A 15,257-nucleotide genomic window follows, 5' to 3' on the forward strand; every position below is an offset into this window, starting at 1 on the left:
TGAGAGTTGCTTTTCATTAGAACATTCTAAACAGGGTAATAGCAGTAAAAGGCAGCCTTGGTGGCTGACTATTGGGATAAGGATATCATGTAGAACAAAGCAGGAATTATATCAAAATGTTAGAAGTAGTCACAATCAAGCTACAGTAGCCCTTTACAAACAGTATTGTAGGGTGCTTAAAAATGTTATTAGGAAGGCAAAGAGTATGCAGTATGCAAATAGAATAGCTAATTCACAGGATGAAATTAAAACCATATGGTAAGTTGTGAAAGAAGTGTCTGGTCAGCAGCACAAGGTCAATGATATAAAGTCAATTCGCAGTAAAAATATTTCTGTTACTGATAAGTCAGATATGTGTACAGTATTTAACAATCATTTTGTGAACATTACTGGTGAATTAAATAAAAACTTAGTATCTACAGGGAATCATATAACTCTCTTGTAAAATGCCTTTCTGAGATTGATGACTGAAATACCCCTCTGTGATACTGACAAGACAGAGATTGAGTCAACAATTAAATGATTGAAGACTAAGGACTCTCATGGATGTAATGGAATGCGTAGAATAATATTAAAGTACTGGGCTGCACATGTTATCCCTGTACTTAGCCATATCTGTAATTTCTCCTTTAAGAATGGTTAGTTTCCTGAACAATTAAAGTACTCGGTAGTAAAGCCACTTTATAAAAAGAGAGAAAGGGATAATGTAGACAATTTTAGACCTATTTCTATGCCATCAGTGTTTCCTAAAGTTACTGAAAAAACTGTGTATATAAGGATAATTGATCATTTTATATCACATAATTTCCTATCAAAAGTACAATTTAGCTTAAGAACTGGTTTAACAATTAAAAACACTGTATTCTCTTTTCTCTGCAACATATTGGATGTATTAAACAAAAGGTTTCGAACTCTAGGCATCTTTTTTGATTTTACTAGGGTATTTGATTGTGTTGGTCACAAAATGTTGTTGTTGTTGTGGTCTTCAGTCCTGAGACTGGTTTGATGCAGCTCTCCGTGCTACTCTATCCTGTGCAAGCTTCTTCATCTCCCAGTACCTACTGCAGCCTACATCCTTTTGAATCTTCTTAGTGTATTCATCTCTTGGTCTCCCTCTACGATTTTTACCCTCCACACTGCCCTCCAATACTAAATTGGTGATCCCTCGATGTCTCAGAACATGTCCTACCAACCGAACCCTCCTCTTCTCCCCAATTCTATTCAATACCTTCTCATTAGCTATGTGGTTTACCCATCTAATCATCAGCATTCTTCTGTAGCACCACATTTTGAAAGCTTCTAAACTATTTATCATCCACGTTTCAGTTCCATACATGGCTACACTCCATACAAATACTTTCAGAAACAACTTCCTGACATTTAAATTTATATTCGATGATAACAAAATTTTCTTCTTCAGAAACGCTTTCCTTGCCATTGCCAGTATACATTTTATATCCTCTCTACTTCAACCATCATCAATTATTTTGCTACCCAAATAGCAAAACTCATTTACTACTTTAAGTGTCTCATTTCCTAATCTAATTCCCTCAGCATCACCCAACTTAATTCCACTACATTCCATTATCCTAGTTTTGCTTTTGTTGATGTTCATCTTATACCCTCCTTTCAAGACACTGTCCATTCCATTCAACTGCTCTTCCAAGTCCTTTGCTGTCTCTGACAGAATTACAATGTCATCGGCGAACCTCAAAGTTTTATTTCTTATCCATGGATTTTAATACCTACTCTGAACTTTTCTTTTGGTTACTTTATTGCTGGCTCAATATACAGATTGAATAGCATCAGGAATAGGCTAAAACCCTGTCTCACTCCCATCCCAACCACTGCTCCCCTTTCATACCCCTCGACACTTATAACTGCCATCTGCTTTTTGTACAAATTGTAAATAGCCTTTCGCTCCCTGTATTTTACCCCTGCCACCTTCAGAATTTGAAAGAGAGTATTCCAATCAACATTTTCAAAAGCTTTCTCTAAGTCTACAAATGCTAGAAACGTAGGTTTCTGTTTCCTTAATCTTTCTTCTAAGATAAGTCGTAGGGTCAGTATTGCCTCATGTGTTCCAACATTTCTATGGAATCCAAACAGATCTTCCCCGCGGTTGGCTTCTATGAGTTTTTCCATTTGTCTGTAAAGAATTCGCATTAGTACTTTGCAGCTGTGACTTATTAAACTGATATTTCGGTAATTTTCACATCTGTCAACACCTAATTTCTTTGGGATTGGAATTATTATATTCTTCTTGAAGTCTGAGGGTATTTCACCTTTCTCATACATCTTGCTCACCAGATGGTAGAGTTTTGTCAGGACTGGCTCTCCAAGGCTATCAGTAGTTCTAATGGAATGTTGACTACTCCTGGGGCCTTGTTTCGACTCAAGTCTTTCAGTGCTCTGTCAAACTCTTCACACAGTATCATATATCCCATTTCATCTTCATCTACATCCTCTTCTATTTCCATAATATTGTCCTCAAGTACATCACCCTTGTATAGACCCTCTATATACTCCTTCCACCTTTCTGCTTTCCCTTCTTTGCTTAGAACTGGGTTTCCATCTGTGCTCTTGATATTCATGCAAGTGGTTCTCCTTTCTCCAAAGGTTTCTTTAATTTTCCTGTAGGCAGTATCCCTCTTACCCCTAGTGAGATAGGCCTCTACATCCTTACATTTGTCCTCTAGCCATCCCCGCTTAGCCATTTTGCACTTCCTGTCGATATCATTTTTGAGACGTTTGTATTCCATTTTGCCTGCTTCATTTACTGCATTTTTATATTTTCTCCTTTCATCAATTAAATTCAATATTTCTTCTGTTACCCAAGGGTTTCTACTAGCCCTTGTCTTTTTACCTATTTGATCCTCTGCTGCCTTCACTATTTCATCCCTCAAAGCTACCCATTCTTTTTCTACTGTATCTCTTTCCCATATTCCTGTCAATTGTTCCCTTATGCTCTCCCTGAAACTCTGTACATTCTCTGGTTTAGTCAGTTAATCCAGGTCTGAACTTCTTAAATTCCCACCTTTTTGCAGTTTCTTCAGTTTTAATCTACAGCTCATAACCAGTAGATTGTGGTCAGAGTCCACATAGCCCTGGAAATGTCTTACGATTTAAAACCTGGTTCCTAAATCTCTGTCTTACCATTATATAATCTATCTGATATCTTTTAGTATCTCCAGGGTTCTTCCATGTATACAGCCTTCTTTCATGATTCTTGAACCAAGTGTTAGCTATGATTACGTTATGCTCTCCTTCCTCTTTCATTTCTTAGCCCCAATCCATATTCACCTACTATGTTTCCTTCTCTCCCTTTTCCTACTCTCGAATTACAGTCACCCATGACTATTAAATTTTCATCTCCCTTCACTACCTGAATAATTTCTTTTATCTCATCATACATTTCATCAGTTTCTTCATCATCTGCAGAGCTAGTTGGCGTATAAACTTGTACCACTGTAGTAGGCGTGGGCTTCGTGTCTATCTTGGCCACAATAATGGGTTCACTATGCTGTTTGTAGTAGCTTACCCATACTCCTATTTTTTTTTATTCATTATTAAACCTACTCCTGCATTACCCCTATTTGATTTTGTATTTATAACCCTGTGTTCACCTGACCTAAAGTCTTGTTCCTCCAACCACCAAACTTCACTAATTCCCACTATATCTAACTTTAATCTATCCGTTTCCCTTTTTAAATTTTCTAACCTACCTGCCCGATTAAGGGATCTGACATTCCGCACTCTGATCCGTAGAACGCCAGTTTTCTTCTCCTGATAACAACGTCCTCTTGAGTAGTCCCCACCCGGAGATCCGAATGGGGGACTATTTTACCTCCGGCATATTTTACCCAAGAGGATGCCATCATCATTTAATTATGGCTGTAGTTTCCCCTTGCTTTCAGCCGTTCGCAGTACCAGAACAGCAAGGCCATTTTGGTTAGTGTTAGAAGGCCAGATCTGTCAATCATCCAGACTGTTGCTCCTGCAACTGCTGAAAAGGCTCCTGCCCCTCTTCAGGAACCACACATTTGTCTGGCCTCTCAACAGATACCCCCTCCATTGTGGTTGCACCTATAGTACGGCTATCTGTATCATTGAGGCACACAAGCCTCCCCACCAACAGCAAGGTCCATGGTTCGCGGTGGGGGGGAGTCACAAAATATTGCTTTGCTCCAAAAGTTGGACCATTATGGAATATGGGGAGTTGCTCATTGTTGGCTCACCTCTTACTTTAACAACAGATGGCAAAAGGTCATTATTCACATTGTTGAGAATGGCTGTGATATGAGGTCTGACTGGGACATGGTCATATTGGGGGTGCCCCAGGGATCAGTGTTGGGGCCACTCCTGTTCCTTATTTATATAAATGTTATTGCCTCTAGTATTACAATTAATTCTAAAATATTTCTGTTTGCTGATCACACTAGCTTGGTAGTAATGGATGTTGTGTGCAGCATTGGCTCGGTTTCAAATAGTGCAGTTGATAACATAAGTTCTTGGTTTGTAGAAAATAATCTAAATCACAGAAAATAATCTAAATCACAGTAACATTCAGTTTTTACAGTTTCTAACTACAATCCAACAAAACCCAATGTTTCAATTTCACAGAATGGGCATATGATTAGTAAAACTGTACAGTTTAAATTTCTAGGGTTTCAGGCAGAGTAAACTGTTGTGGATAGCCCACGTTTAGGATCTTATTCAAAGACATAATGCTGCCATTTTTACTGTTCAAATGGAATCTGAAGCAAGTGTTCATTTGACACAAAAATTAGTCTACTTTGCTTATTTTCATTTGCTTGTGTCATACGTTATTATATTTTGAAGTAACTCTTCTCATTCTCAAAGGATATTTTTGGCTCAGAAATGGGCAGTTCGGACAATAAATAGTGTAAGTTTGCGAACATCTAGTAAACCTCTGTTCAAGAGTATAGGTATTCTGACATTGGCATTTCAATACAAATATTCTTTACTGTCATTTCTTGTTAATATCAGCTTATTCCCAAGAATAAGAATACTAGGCAGAAATCCGATCTGCATTTTGATCGCACTTTCTTAACTCTTGTGCAGAAATGTGTGCAGTATCCTGCTGCATCCATTTTCAGCAAGCTACCACAAGAATTCAAAAATCTTAGCAGTAATCCAAGTGCTTTCAAATTGAAACTGAAGAGTTTCTATTCTGTTGAGGAGTTCCTTGAAAAATTAAGCTGATTCTTACATTATATTGCTGATTCTGTTTACTTATGGTTTGACTTTTTTTGGGTTCATAAACAATTTATTTTTCTGTTATTATATTATGTTGTAATTTCATGTACTGACATGTTCCATGACCTTGGAGATTTGCTCCTCAGTTTAGTCCTATGGAACTAGGCGTGTAAATAAATAAATAAATAAATTGTATATACCATGGATGTTTCTGTCATCATGAACTGTTCAATTAGGTGAATATCTATAAATTCCATTGTCTACTATACCTTAAAATCTGTGCCTTAGTTCTTCTACATGCCTTTCAGCAGGGCTAAATGTTTCAGGTTCATTACTGAAATATGACACTAATTCCTCTTTATCTAGTTTGCTGAAAATATAAATCCTTCTACTTGTTTAGTTGCCTTTGTGCTTGTAATCTTGCATTGTAATCTTTGCATTCTTTGGCATTGTATTTATTTGGTAGAAGGACTAGTTTTAACATAATGCCAGTGCTGATTTCCTGGGAAAAAGTTAAGTGGTTCTCTGAGTGACTTGTTGCCAATGTCTAAAATTTACAAATTATTACTGTAAGAAATTATGACATACTTTTAAAGTAAGCAAATAATTCAGATTTATATATATATAATATCTGGAATTAAAGTTAAAGGTAGTACTTTGTATATGAACTGTCTTGTTTAAGGCAGATTCCAAATTAGCATCAGAATACTGCTATCATATATCTCCTGCTTGTATTTCTTACATTTGCTGTCTGTAGCCAGGTGACTGCCATTTAGGATACAGGTCTCTATGTAGAGATCTGGGTTGGGCAGTTGTAAAGGAGGTTCCACTAGTTTGATGAACTTCAAGTTGTAAGAAGCATTCTTCAGGCATCGTGACACTCCTAATAGTTTTAAAACAAGGTTCATTTGTGAAAAATCCCCTCTCATATTCTCTGGTGGGTACCAGTATGCAGTTAATCAAGTTTATCAGAAGCAGTATATAAAATTTCTTCCTCACCAAAAATTATTGCAGGATTTTCAAAGTCAGTGAGAAGGGTCTAGTGCTTAAGTGCATGAAGAAGTATCATTTTCTTCTTTTATAAGTCTATCTTCCATTCACTTTCATAACCTTTCATAAAATGATGTTAGGTCACTAGAGCTATGCACAGCAATAAACCTCTTTTTATTTCCTTTCTGAAGATAAATCCCCCTTAACTATAATTGCTTCTTTGTTTTGAGAGCTTCTTTGTAATATGGGACTCTATTTACCTTCCTCTGTTCAAACACTGAGTTGCATTTTTATTTTCGTGGTAGCAGCATGAAGAGTGATATCATAAGCCTGTGGCAATTAAGGCGGTCGCGTGGCTGGCAGCTGCGATCAGCTGAGGGAATGTAAGTGTCAACGAGGCTCATGTGCCAGCTACGAGGAGCACTGACATGTTCTTACTCCTTGCCACAGTGAGCGAGCATTATATGGCTTTTAAATGATGTGCTATTTATAATTGTTCTGTTGTTGATTTCACAGAATGTTTATGGGGAGTACTACCCAAGTTTTCTGTAACATTGATTATCATTGTGTAATCACCGCCTATGTTATGTGTTCTTTCCTGAGTGATCTTCAATAAAAATGCTGGATTCCACCAAGTTTGCATTGGTAGTGAGCCAATTAGACCATTGATATGCTGCCAAAGTACAGGATATTCTAACTTCGCCACCCAACACAGAGGCCTACATGAAACTCAAGACCGAGTTAATTCAATGAGTATCCGCCTCGCAAGAGGAGAGGGCATGCCAGGTTCTAACACAGGAGGACATTGGAGACAAATACTGTCTAAATACCTCTGTCACTTGAGGAGCAAAGTCAATGCAGGCATGGTCCCGGATATGCTACTTCGTATATTATGGAGCAGTAGATTGCCGGCCCAAGTGAAAGCCATTGTCGAGTCACAAACCCATATGCTGCTTGACACCATAGCCGATCTCGCCAACCATATTGAAGATGCAATTGTACCCACTTCCTATTCTGATCCACTGATGGTGTGTTCCAGTGCTTTGTTGGGAACTAAGCCCAACTACAATAGAACTTATTAAGCAAGGTTGATACCCTCAGTAGACAAATGAATGAATTGCTCGCTGACCGGAACATTAAAGGACAGTTCCAATGGAGATCCTGAAGCTACTCTTTATCATGTGTGCATGCCTCTGGTGATGCACTGCCTACTAACGTATGTTGGTATCACCAGTGATATGGAGAGCAGGCACGCAAATGAAATCTGCCTTGTGCATATACCGGCAGCAAACATCACACGGAATTAAACACACCTGGCAGATATTCTGTACATCTATTCTTAACGCACTGCAAGACAGGCTGAAAGTTTTTGATCGACACTGGATCTGACCTCAGCATCCTACCACATGATAAGCTTCATAAATACCATCCGGCTGCCACATTTCAACTGTCAGCCACTAATAATTCTGTGATCACGACTTATGGAGTACAACATTTGGAACTAGACCTCTGACTGAGATGTTCTTTGGTGTGGAACTTCATAGTTGCAGACGTGATGGAGCCAATCATAAATGCAGACCTCTTGGTGCATTACCGCCTGATGCCCGACGTCGCCAAAGCTCAGGCTGCTGGACACAGTCACAGGGCTGTCCACCACTGGATTCTAGCACCACACTGTAACTTACGACGCCAAGGCGATCCAGGATGCAGACAACAGGTACTCTAAGCTGCTAGCATGGTTCCCTGCTCTCACAAGGTCTCAGGGGCCCCACAAAAGGTATGTCGTGGTACAGTACACTACATTAATACTATGGCTGGTGCCCCAATATCACGCAGACCCAGGCGATTATCTCCTGACTGGTATGCAGTCACTAAGGCAGAGTTTGGTGCTATGCCGGCCGAGGACATTATCCACCCATCTAGTGGGGCTTGGTCGTCACCCCCGCATTTGGTGTCTAAAAAGAATGGCATGTGGTGGCTGTGTGGCAACTACCAAGCCTTAAACATGAGAACAATTACAGACCACTATCCAGTGCCTCTCCTAAACGACTACAATCGTGCATTGTGTGGCAAACAGGTGTTTAGTGTGTTGGATTGTGCCAAAGCATACATAAAAATTCTGGTTGCTGAGGAAGATATACTGAAGACAGCAATTACAACGCCTTTTGGCTTGTTCGAAAGCTTATTTATGATGTTTGACATGAGAACACTGCACAAACATGGCAACAATTCATTGATTCTGTATTGTGAGGGTTACCGTGTTGTTCTGCCTACCTAAATGACATACTCGTCTTTTCAGCGTCACCAGAGGAACATGAGCAGCATCTCATTGAAGTTTTAGAACACCTTGACAAGTACGGCATTGTTTTGAATGTCACTAAGTGTGTGTTTGGACAACTGGAGATAATGTTTTTGGGTCACCTAATTTCTTCTGCGGGATTGCACCCTTTGCCAGAGAAAGTTAAAGCCATTTTCAATATTCCTCACACAGAGACAGCCAAAGAATCATGTAGATTCCTTGGAATCCTCAAATTTTATCGCTGCCATCTGCCACATGCGGCAGAACTTCAAAGAACCACTTACAGCAGTGCTGGCCGGTCCGAAAGCAAAAAGCAAAGCACCTGTGCAGTGGTCACAGACAATGATAGACACTTTAAAAACTGCCAAGAAAAGCATAGCTGAGGCAACGTTTCTTGCTCACGCTGCTTTAGATGCATCTCTTGCATTTGTGGTCGATGCTAGCCAGGTGGCCATCGGTGCAGTATTGCAGCAATATGTGGACAAAGCCTGGCAGCCCCTCGCTTTTTTCTCTTGGATATTATCACCCACTCAGCAACAATGGAGCACTTACGACCATGAATTGATGACCATTTACGTTTCTGTAAAATATTTCCGAATGCAGCTGGAGGTGAGAGTATTTACAATTATATGGACCATAAACCTCTGACATTCGCCTTCCGCCAGAAGAACAAGAAATGCTCCCCAAGACAGTTCAATCAGTAGGAAGCTATTGCTTAATTTTCCACTGACATTAAACACATTTCTGGGTTGAACAATGTAGGGGCAGACTGTTTCTCATGCGTCAATGCAATCATGGAGACTATCAACCTCAGACGCCTAGACCAAGCACAACAATCAGATTAAGAACTTGAAAATTGCCTAAAAGATGACACAGCAGGCCTGCAGCTCAAGCTCATTGATGTACCAGGGTCAGACACTTAGATGTATTGTGACACCTCCAATAACAAAGCGTGCCCATTTGTCCTGGCAGACCTGTGTAAGCAAATATATAATAACCTCCACCATTTATGTCATCCGGGGGTAAAGGCAATGACAAAGCTCATATCTGATCATTACGTGTGGCTGGGGATACAAAAAGGTTACCGTCAGTGGGCTCGCACGTGTGTCAATTGTCACCACAGCAAAATTTCACGTCATGTTCGTGTGCCAGTAGGCAAATTCCCAGACATGACCGAGAGGTTCATCCACGTCCACTTGGATGTTGTGGGACCTTTAATGCCCTCAGAGGGTCAACACTATTTGCTAACAATCATTGATAGATTCACTCGTTGGACAAAAGCTATTCTGATTGACAACATTTCTGCCGAAACGCTAGCTACCTCATTTTTGTCCCTCTGGGTTGCTTGTTTCGGCTGTCCATTACATATAACTGACAGAGGACACCAGTTTGAGTGTGAAATGTTTACTCAGCTAAGCAAGTTTTGTGGCACATTATGTCACATAACAATGAATTATCATCCAGCCAGCAACGACATGGTTGAACGGTGGCACCAGTCCCTCAAAGTTGCCCTAATGTTTCACAAATCCAAGTGGACCATGGCTCTTCCTTTACTGCTACTTGCCCTCTGCAGCATCACTGAGGCACACGTCGACACATCCCCTGTTGAGTTGGTCTGTGGGGAATCCCTGCGGCTACCAGGTGAGCTTATTCATCCTGGTGCCTCACTGGGGGACTTATCACAGTTGTCCCAGTTTATAACTCAATTTTGGGATTGGATTTCACACATTCGATTGCATCTGACATCGCAACATGAGACACCACACATGTTTGTACATAAATAGTTAAAGCATTGCAACCATGTCATGCTACACAAAGACGGCATTTACCAGTGCACACACCACCTTACACTGGACCACATCACTTAATAACAAGATGGGACAAAACAATGGACATTACGGTGAATGGAAGAAGGAACACAGTGTCGGTCGACCAAGTTAAACCTGCTTTTTTCTTGGAGGAATCTTTAGATGCATACAGTTCCCTCCACCGACTGGCAATTTTGCTAGCTGATAATCCAGAACCTCATGCATCTCCTTCAACACAGACCCAGAGTACAACGTGGTACGGACATCGTGTGCACTTTCCGGCCAGATTTAAGGACAGATTCTGAGGCAGTTACCAACAACAAAAGTGCTCCGCTCTGCTGTGGGGGGCTGTGTGGTGACTAAGATGGTCATGTGGCTGGCAGCCCCGAGCAGCTGACAGAATGCAAGTGTCAACGAGGTTCGCATGCCGGCCACGAGGAGCATTTACATGTACTTACTCCTTGCCATGGTGTGCGAGCATACCATAACTTTTAAACAATGTGCTACATTATAATTGTTCCATTGTTGATTTCACAGAACATTTCTGGGCAGTTCTACACAAGTTTTCTGTAAAATTCCATTGGTTATCATTGTGTAACCGCTGCATATGTTATGTGCTCTTTCTTGAGTGGTCTTCAATGAAAACATGATAAACATAGAAGACGTACTTCTTCCACAATAAGAATGTGATAGTTAGTTACAAGCCTAATGCACAGTGGGAACATGACAAGCCTATAGTTCTAAACAAAGGCCAGATAACTCATTTGCACATTAAACCTGGATCCATAATATTTTTAGAAGACTTTCATACATTTTCCTATCAGTGTTCTATCTGTTAACAAAAGTGACATGTGAAACTATTGCCTCATAATTTTGCAAACTGCTGAAATCTTTCTAAAGCTAGAGGCAACCCACTGAGTGCCAAAGATCCTGCCAATTTTAAGAGTTTAGGTTTCAAGTTCTTCTTAGTTCTGTTGAAGTTTGGGCAACTTGTGGTAGAGGAGATGCAGACAAAATCTGACATTATCTGCTTTTGCTAATAATGCTACTGAGGTATGATTTTTCTACCATTTAATGTAAATAAAATGTAGCTTTCTTTACCCTCTGTGGATTCGAACAGTGAAAGGGGACACATCACTGAGCTGATCTTTGGAAGCTCAGCACTGATATTATCTACCAAACTACCCTATATACCTTAAGTTTATATAAATACTAAATGTTCTGTAAGTAATGTATGTATACCCTGACATATCAAATATCACTACAAAAGTGTCAACAGATGAAAAATAAGTAATTAAATTCCAGACAGAATTTTAGGTATTATCGTTTGTTGCAGTATGATGCTTCCAGCTTTGGGAGGAAAGGAGGTGGTGGAGAGTATGAAGTTCAGACTGGTTTTGGATGGTCAAATGGAATAATCCTCGAGCTCCTGAAAAAATATGGCCAAGTACTAGTAGCTACACCCAAAACAAACAACCATGGTAAGTATCTTAGGTCTGTTAACAGTAAATAAATGCATAGTTGTCCCTTCTATTTCTAGTCCTCAAAATAATTTTCTCCTAAAAGGCAAAGGAGAATAATTATACTTCCATTTGCAAAAGAGGAAACTGTATAGTGACAGAACAAAAGAATGAGGAAAAGCAACCACGTACCAGCAGCTGATTACTGTGTGGCACACAGACACATATAACAAGAGAGACATGTTGTCAGCTTTTGAGCTACCAGTTTTTCCATTTTAAATACATGCTCACAGGGTCACCCAATGGGACTTGGGGCAAGTAAGGCTAGCAACCTGCTTCTTCCCTGGTACTTTAAATATGATACTGGCAACAATCAGAGCAAAATGCCTCGGACCTTTGGAGGTGACGGAGTCCCACCTCCAACTGACAAACCAGGGACTCCTAAGATACGACTTGGCAAACAAATGGTAATGAGATGGGGAGCTATTAATATCAATGGGGGCTACTCTGGGAAGAAGGTAGAGCTGGCAGAGGCTGCAAGTAAGATGGGGCTGGACTTTTTAGCTGTTAGTGACATTCGGGTAAGGGGTGAGAAAGAAGAGGTAGTGGGAGAATACAAGGTCTACCTGTCAGGAGTCAAAGCAGGAATAGCACAATGGGGTGTAGGGCTTTACATCAGGAAAGAAATGGAACCCAGCGTAGTTGCAATAAAGTATGTAAATTAGGATTGTGTCAGTATATTCGCATTGTGAAGGGACAGATCAAGATAAGATGGATAGTTTTTATGAGGCACTCAGTGATGTAGTTGTTAGAGTAAAGGACAAGGACAGTGTTCTGCTCATGGGTGATTTTAATGCCAGGATTGGAAATCGAACAGAAGGGTATGAAAAGGTTATGGGTAAATTTGGAGAGGATATGGAGGCCAACAGGAACGGGAAACAACTCTTGGATTTCTGTGCCAGTATGGGCTTAGTAATCACAAACTCCTTTTTTAAACATAAGAACATTCACCGGTATACTTGGGAAGGCAGGGGAACCAGATCTGTCATTGACTATATAATAACAGATCAGGAATTCAGGAAGGCTGTGAGGGACACACATGTATTCAGGGGATTCTTTGATGACACTGATCATTATTTAATCTGCAGTGAAATTGGGATTGTGAGGCCGAAAGTGCAGGAGGTCAGGTCCATATGTAGGAGGATAAGAGTGGAGAAACTTCAGGATAAGGAAATCAGGCACAAGTACATAACAGCGATCTCAGAAAGGTACCAGTTAGTTGAGTGTAGTCAATTACAGTCATTGGAAAAGGAATGGACAAGGTACAGGGACACAGTACTAGAAGTGGCTAAAGAATGTCTTGGAACAGTAGTGTGTAAAAGTAGGATGAAGCAAACAGCTTGGTGGAATGATACAGTCAAGGCAGCCTGTAAAAGGAAAAAGAAGGCGTATCAAAAATGGTTACATACCAGAACCCAGGTAGACAGAGAAAGTTATGTTGAAGAAAGAAACAAAGCCAAACAGATAATTGCAGCATCCAAGAAGAAATCGTGGGAAGACTTTGGAAACAGGTTGGAGACCATGGGTCAAGCTGCTGGAAAACCATTCTGGAGTGTAATTAGCAGTCTTCGAAAGGGAGGTAAGAAGGAAATGACAAGTATTTTGGACAGGTCAGGAAAACTGCTGGTGAATCCTGTGGATGCCTTGGGCAGATGGAGGGAATATTTTGAAGAGTTGCTCAATGTAGGTGAAAATGCGATCAGTAATGTTTCAGATTTCGAGGTAGAATGGGATAGGAATTATGATGGAAATAGGATCACATTTGAGGAAGTGGAAAAAATGGTCAATAGATTACAGTGCAATAAAGCGGCTGCGGTGGATGAAATTAAGTCGGAATTCATCAAATACAGTGGAATGTCAGGTCTTAAATGGCTACACAGGATAATTGAAATGGCCTGGGAGTCGGGACAGGTTCTATCAGACAGGACAAAAGCAGTAATCACACCAATCTTTAAACATGGAAACAGAAAAGATTGTAACAACTACAGAGGTATCTCTTTAATCAGCATTGTGGGTAAAATCTTCTCAGGTATTGTTGAAAGGAAAGTTCGAGTATTAGTTGAGGACCAATTGGATGAAAATCAGTGTGGGTTTAGGCCTCTTAGAGGCTGTCAGGACCAGATCTTTAGTTTACGGCAAATAATGGAGAAGTGTTATGAGTGGAACAGGGAATTTTACCTATGCTTTATAGATCTAGAAAAAGCATATGACCGGGTTCTTAGGAGGAAGTTATTGTCTGTTCTACAAGATTATGGAATAGGAGGCAAACTTTTGCAAGCAATTAAAGGTCTTTACATGGATAGTCGGGCAGCAGTTAGAGTTGACGGTAAATTGAGTTCATGGTTCAGAGTAGTTTCAGGGGTAAGACAAGGCTGCAACCTGTCTCCACTGTTGTTCATATTATTTATGGATCATATGTTGAAAACAATAGACTGGCTGGGTGAGATTAAGATATGTGAACACAAAATAAGCAGTCTTGCATATGCGGATGACTTAGTTGTGATGACAGATTCGATTGAAAGTTTGCAAAGTAATATTTGAGAGCTAGGTCAGAAATGTAAGGACTATGGTATGAAGATTAGCATCTCCAAAACGAAAGTAATGTCAGTGGGAAAGAGATATAAACGGATTGAGTGCCAAATAGGAGGAACAAAGTTAGAACAAGTGGACAGTTTCAAGTACTTAGGATGCATATTCTCACAGGATGGCATCATAGTGAAAGAACTGGAAGCGAGGTGTAGCAAAGCTAATGCAGTGAGCGCTCAGCTATGATCTACTCTCTTCTGCAAGAAGGAAGTCAGTACCAAGACTAAGTTATCTGTGCACCGTTCAATCTTTCGACCAACTTTGTTGTATGGGAGCGTAAGCTTGGTGGATTCAGGTTACCTTATCAACAAGGTTGAGGTTACGGATATGAAAGTAGCTAGGATGATTGCAGGTACTAGTAGATGGGAACAATGGCAGGAGGGTGTCCACAATGAGGAAATCAAAGAAAAACTGGGAATGAACTCTATAGATGTAGCAGTCAGGGCGAACAGGCTTAGATGGTGAGGTCATGTTACACGCATGGGAGAAGCAAGGTTACCCAAGAGACTCATGGATTCAGCAGTAGAGGGTAAGAGGAGTTGGGGCAGACCGAGGAGAAGGTACCTGGATTCGGTTAAGAATGATTTTGAAGTAATAGGTTTAACATCAGAAGAGGCACCAATGTTAGCACTGAATAGGGAATCATGGAGGAACTGTATAAGGGGGGCTATGCTCCAGACTGAACGCTGAAAGGCATAATCAGTCTTAAATGATGATGATGATGATGATGATGATGAGGGTCACTTCACCCCAAAACACACAATAAATCAAGGATTTGTAACCCTCTATTTCAGATTTTCACAAAATTTTGCACATTTACTTATACTTATAACA

At 40.3% G+C, this 15,257-nt stretch overlaps 1 protein-coding gene across 1 annotated transcript in view; it reads left to right on the forward strand.

Moving 5' to 3' along the window:
- LOC124798129 (trehalase-like) overlaps positions 1-15,257 on the forward strand; it is a 363,441-nt gene that overhangs the window by 297,756 nt on the left and 50,428 nt on the right. The window contains exon 6 of the mRNA XM_047261387.1: positions 11,654-11,798. Coding sequence (XP_047117343.1) covers positions 11,654-11,798 — 145 coding nt within the window. The remainder of the gene's footprint in view (positions 1-11,653; positions 11,799-15,257) is intronic.

This window comes from Schistocerca piceifrons, chromosome 5 (assembly GCF_021461385.2).
Source record: "Schistocerca piceifrons isolate TAMUIC-IGC-003096 chromosome 5, iqSchPice1.1, whole genome shotgun sequence".
NCBI classification, from domain to species: Eukaryota; Metazoa; Arthropoda; class Insecta; order Orthoptera; family Acrididae; genus Schistocerca; species Schistocerca piceifrons.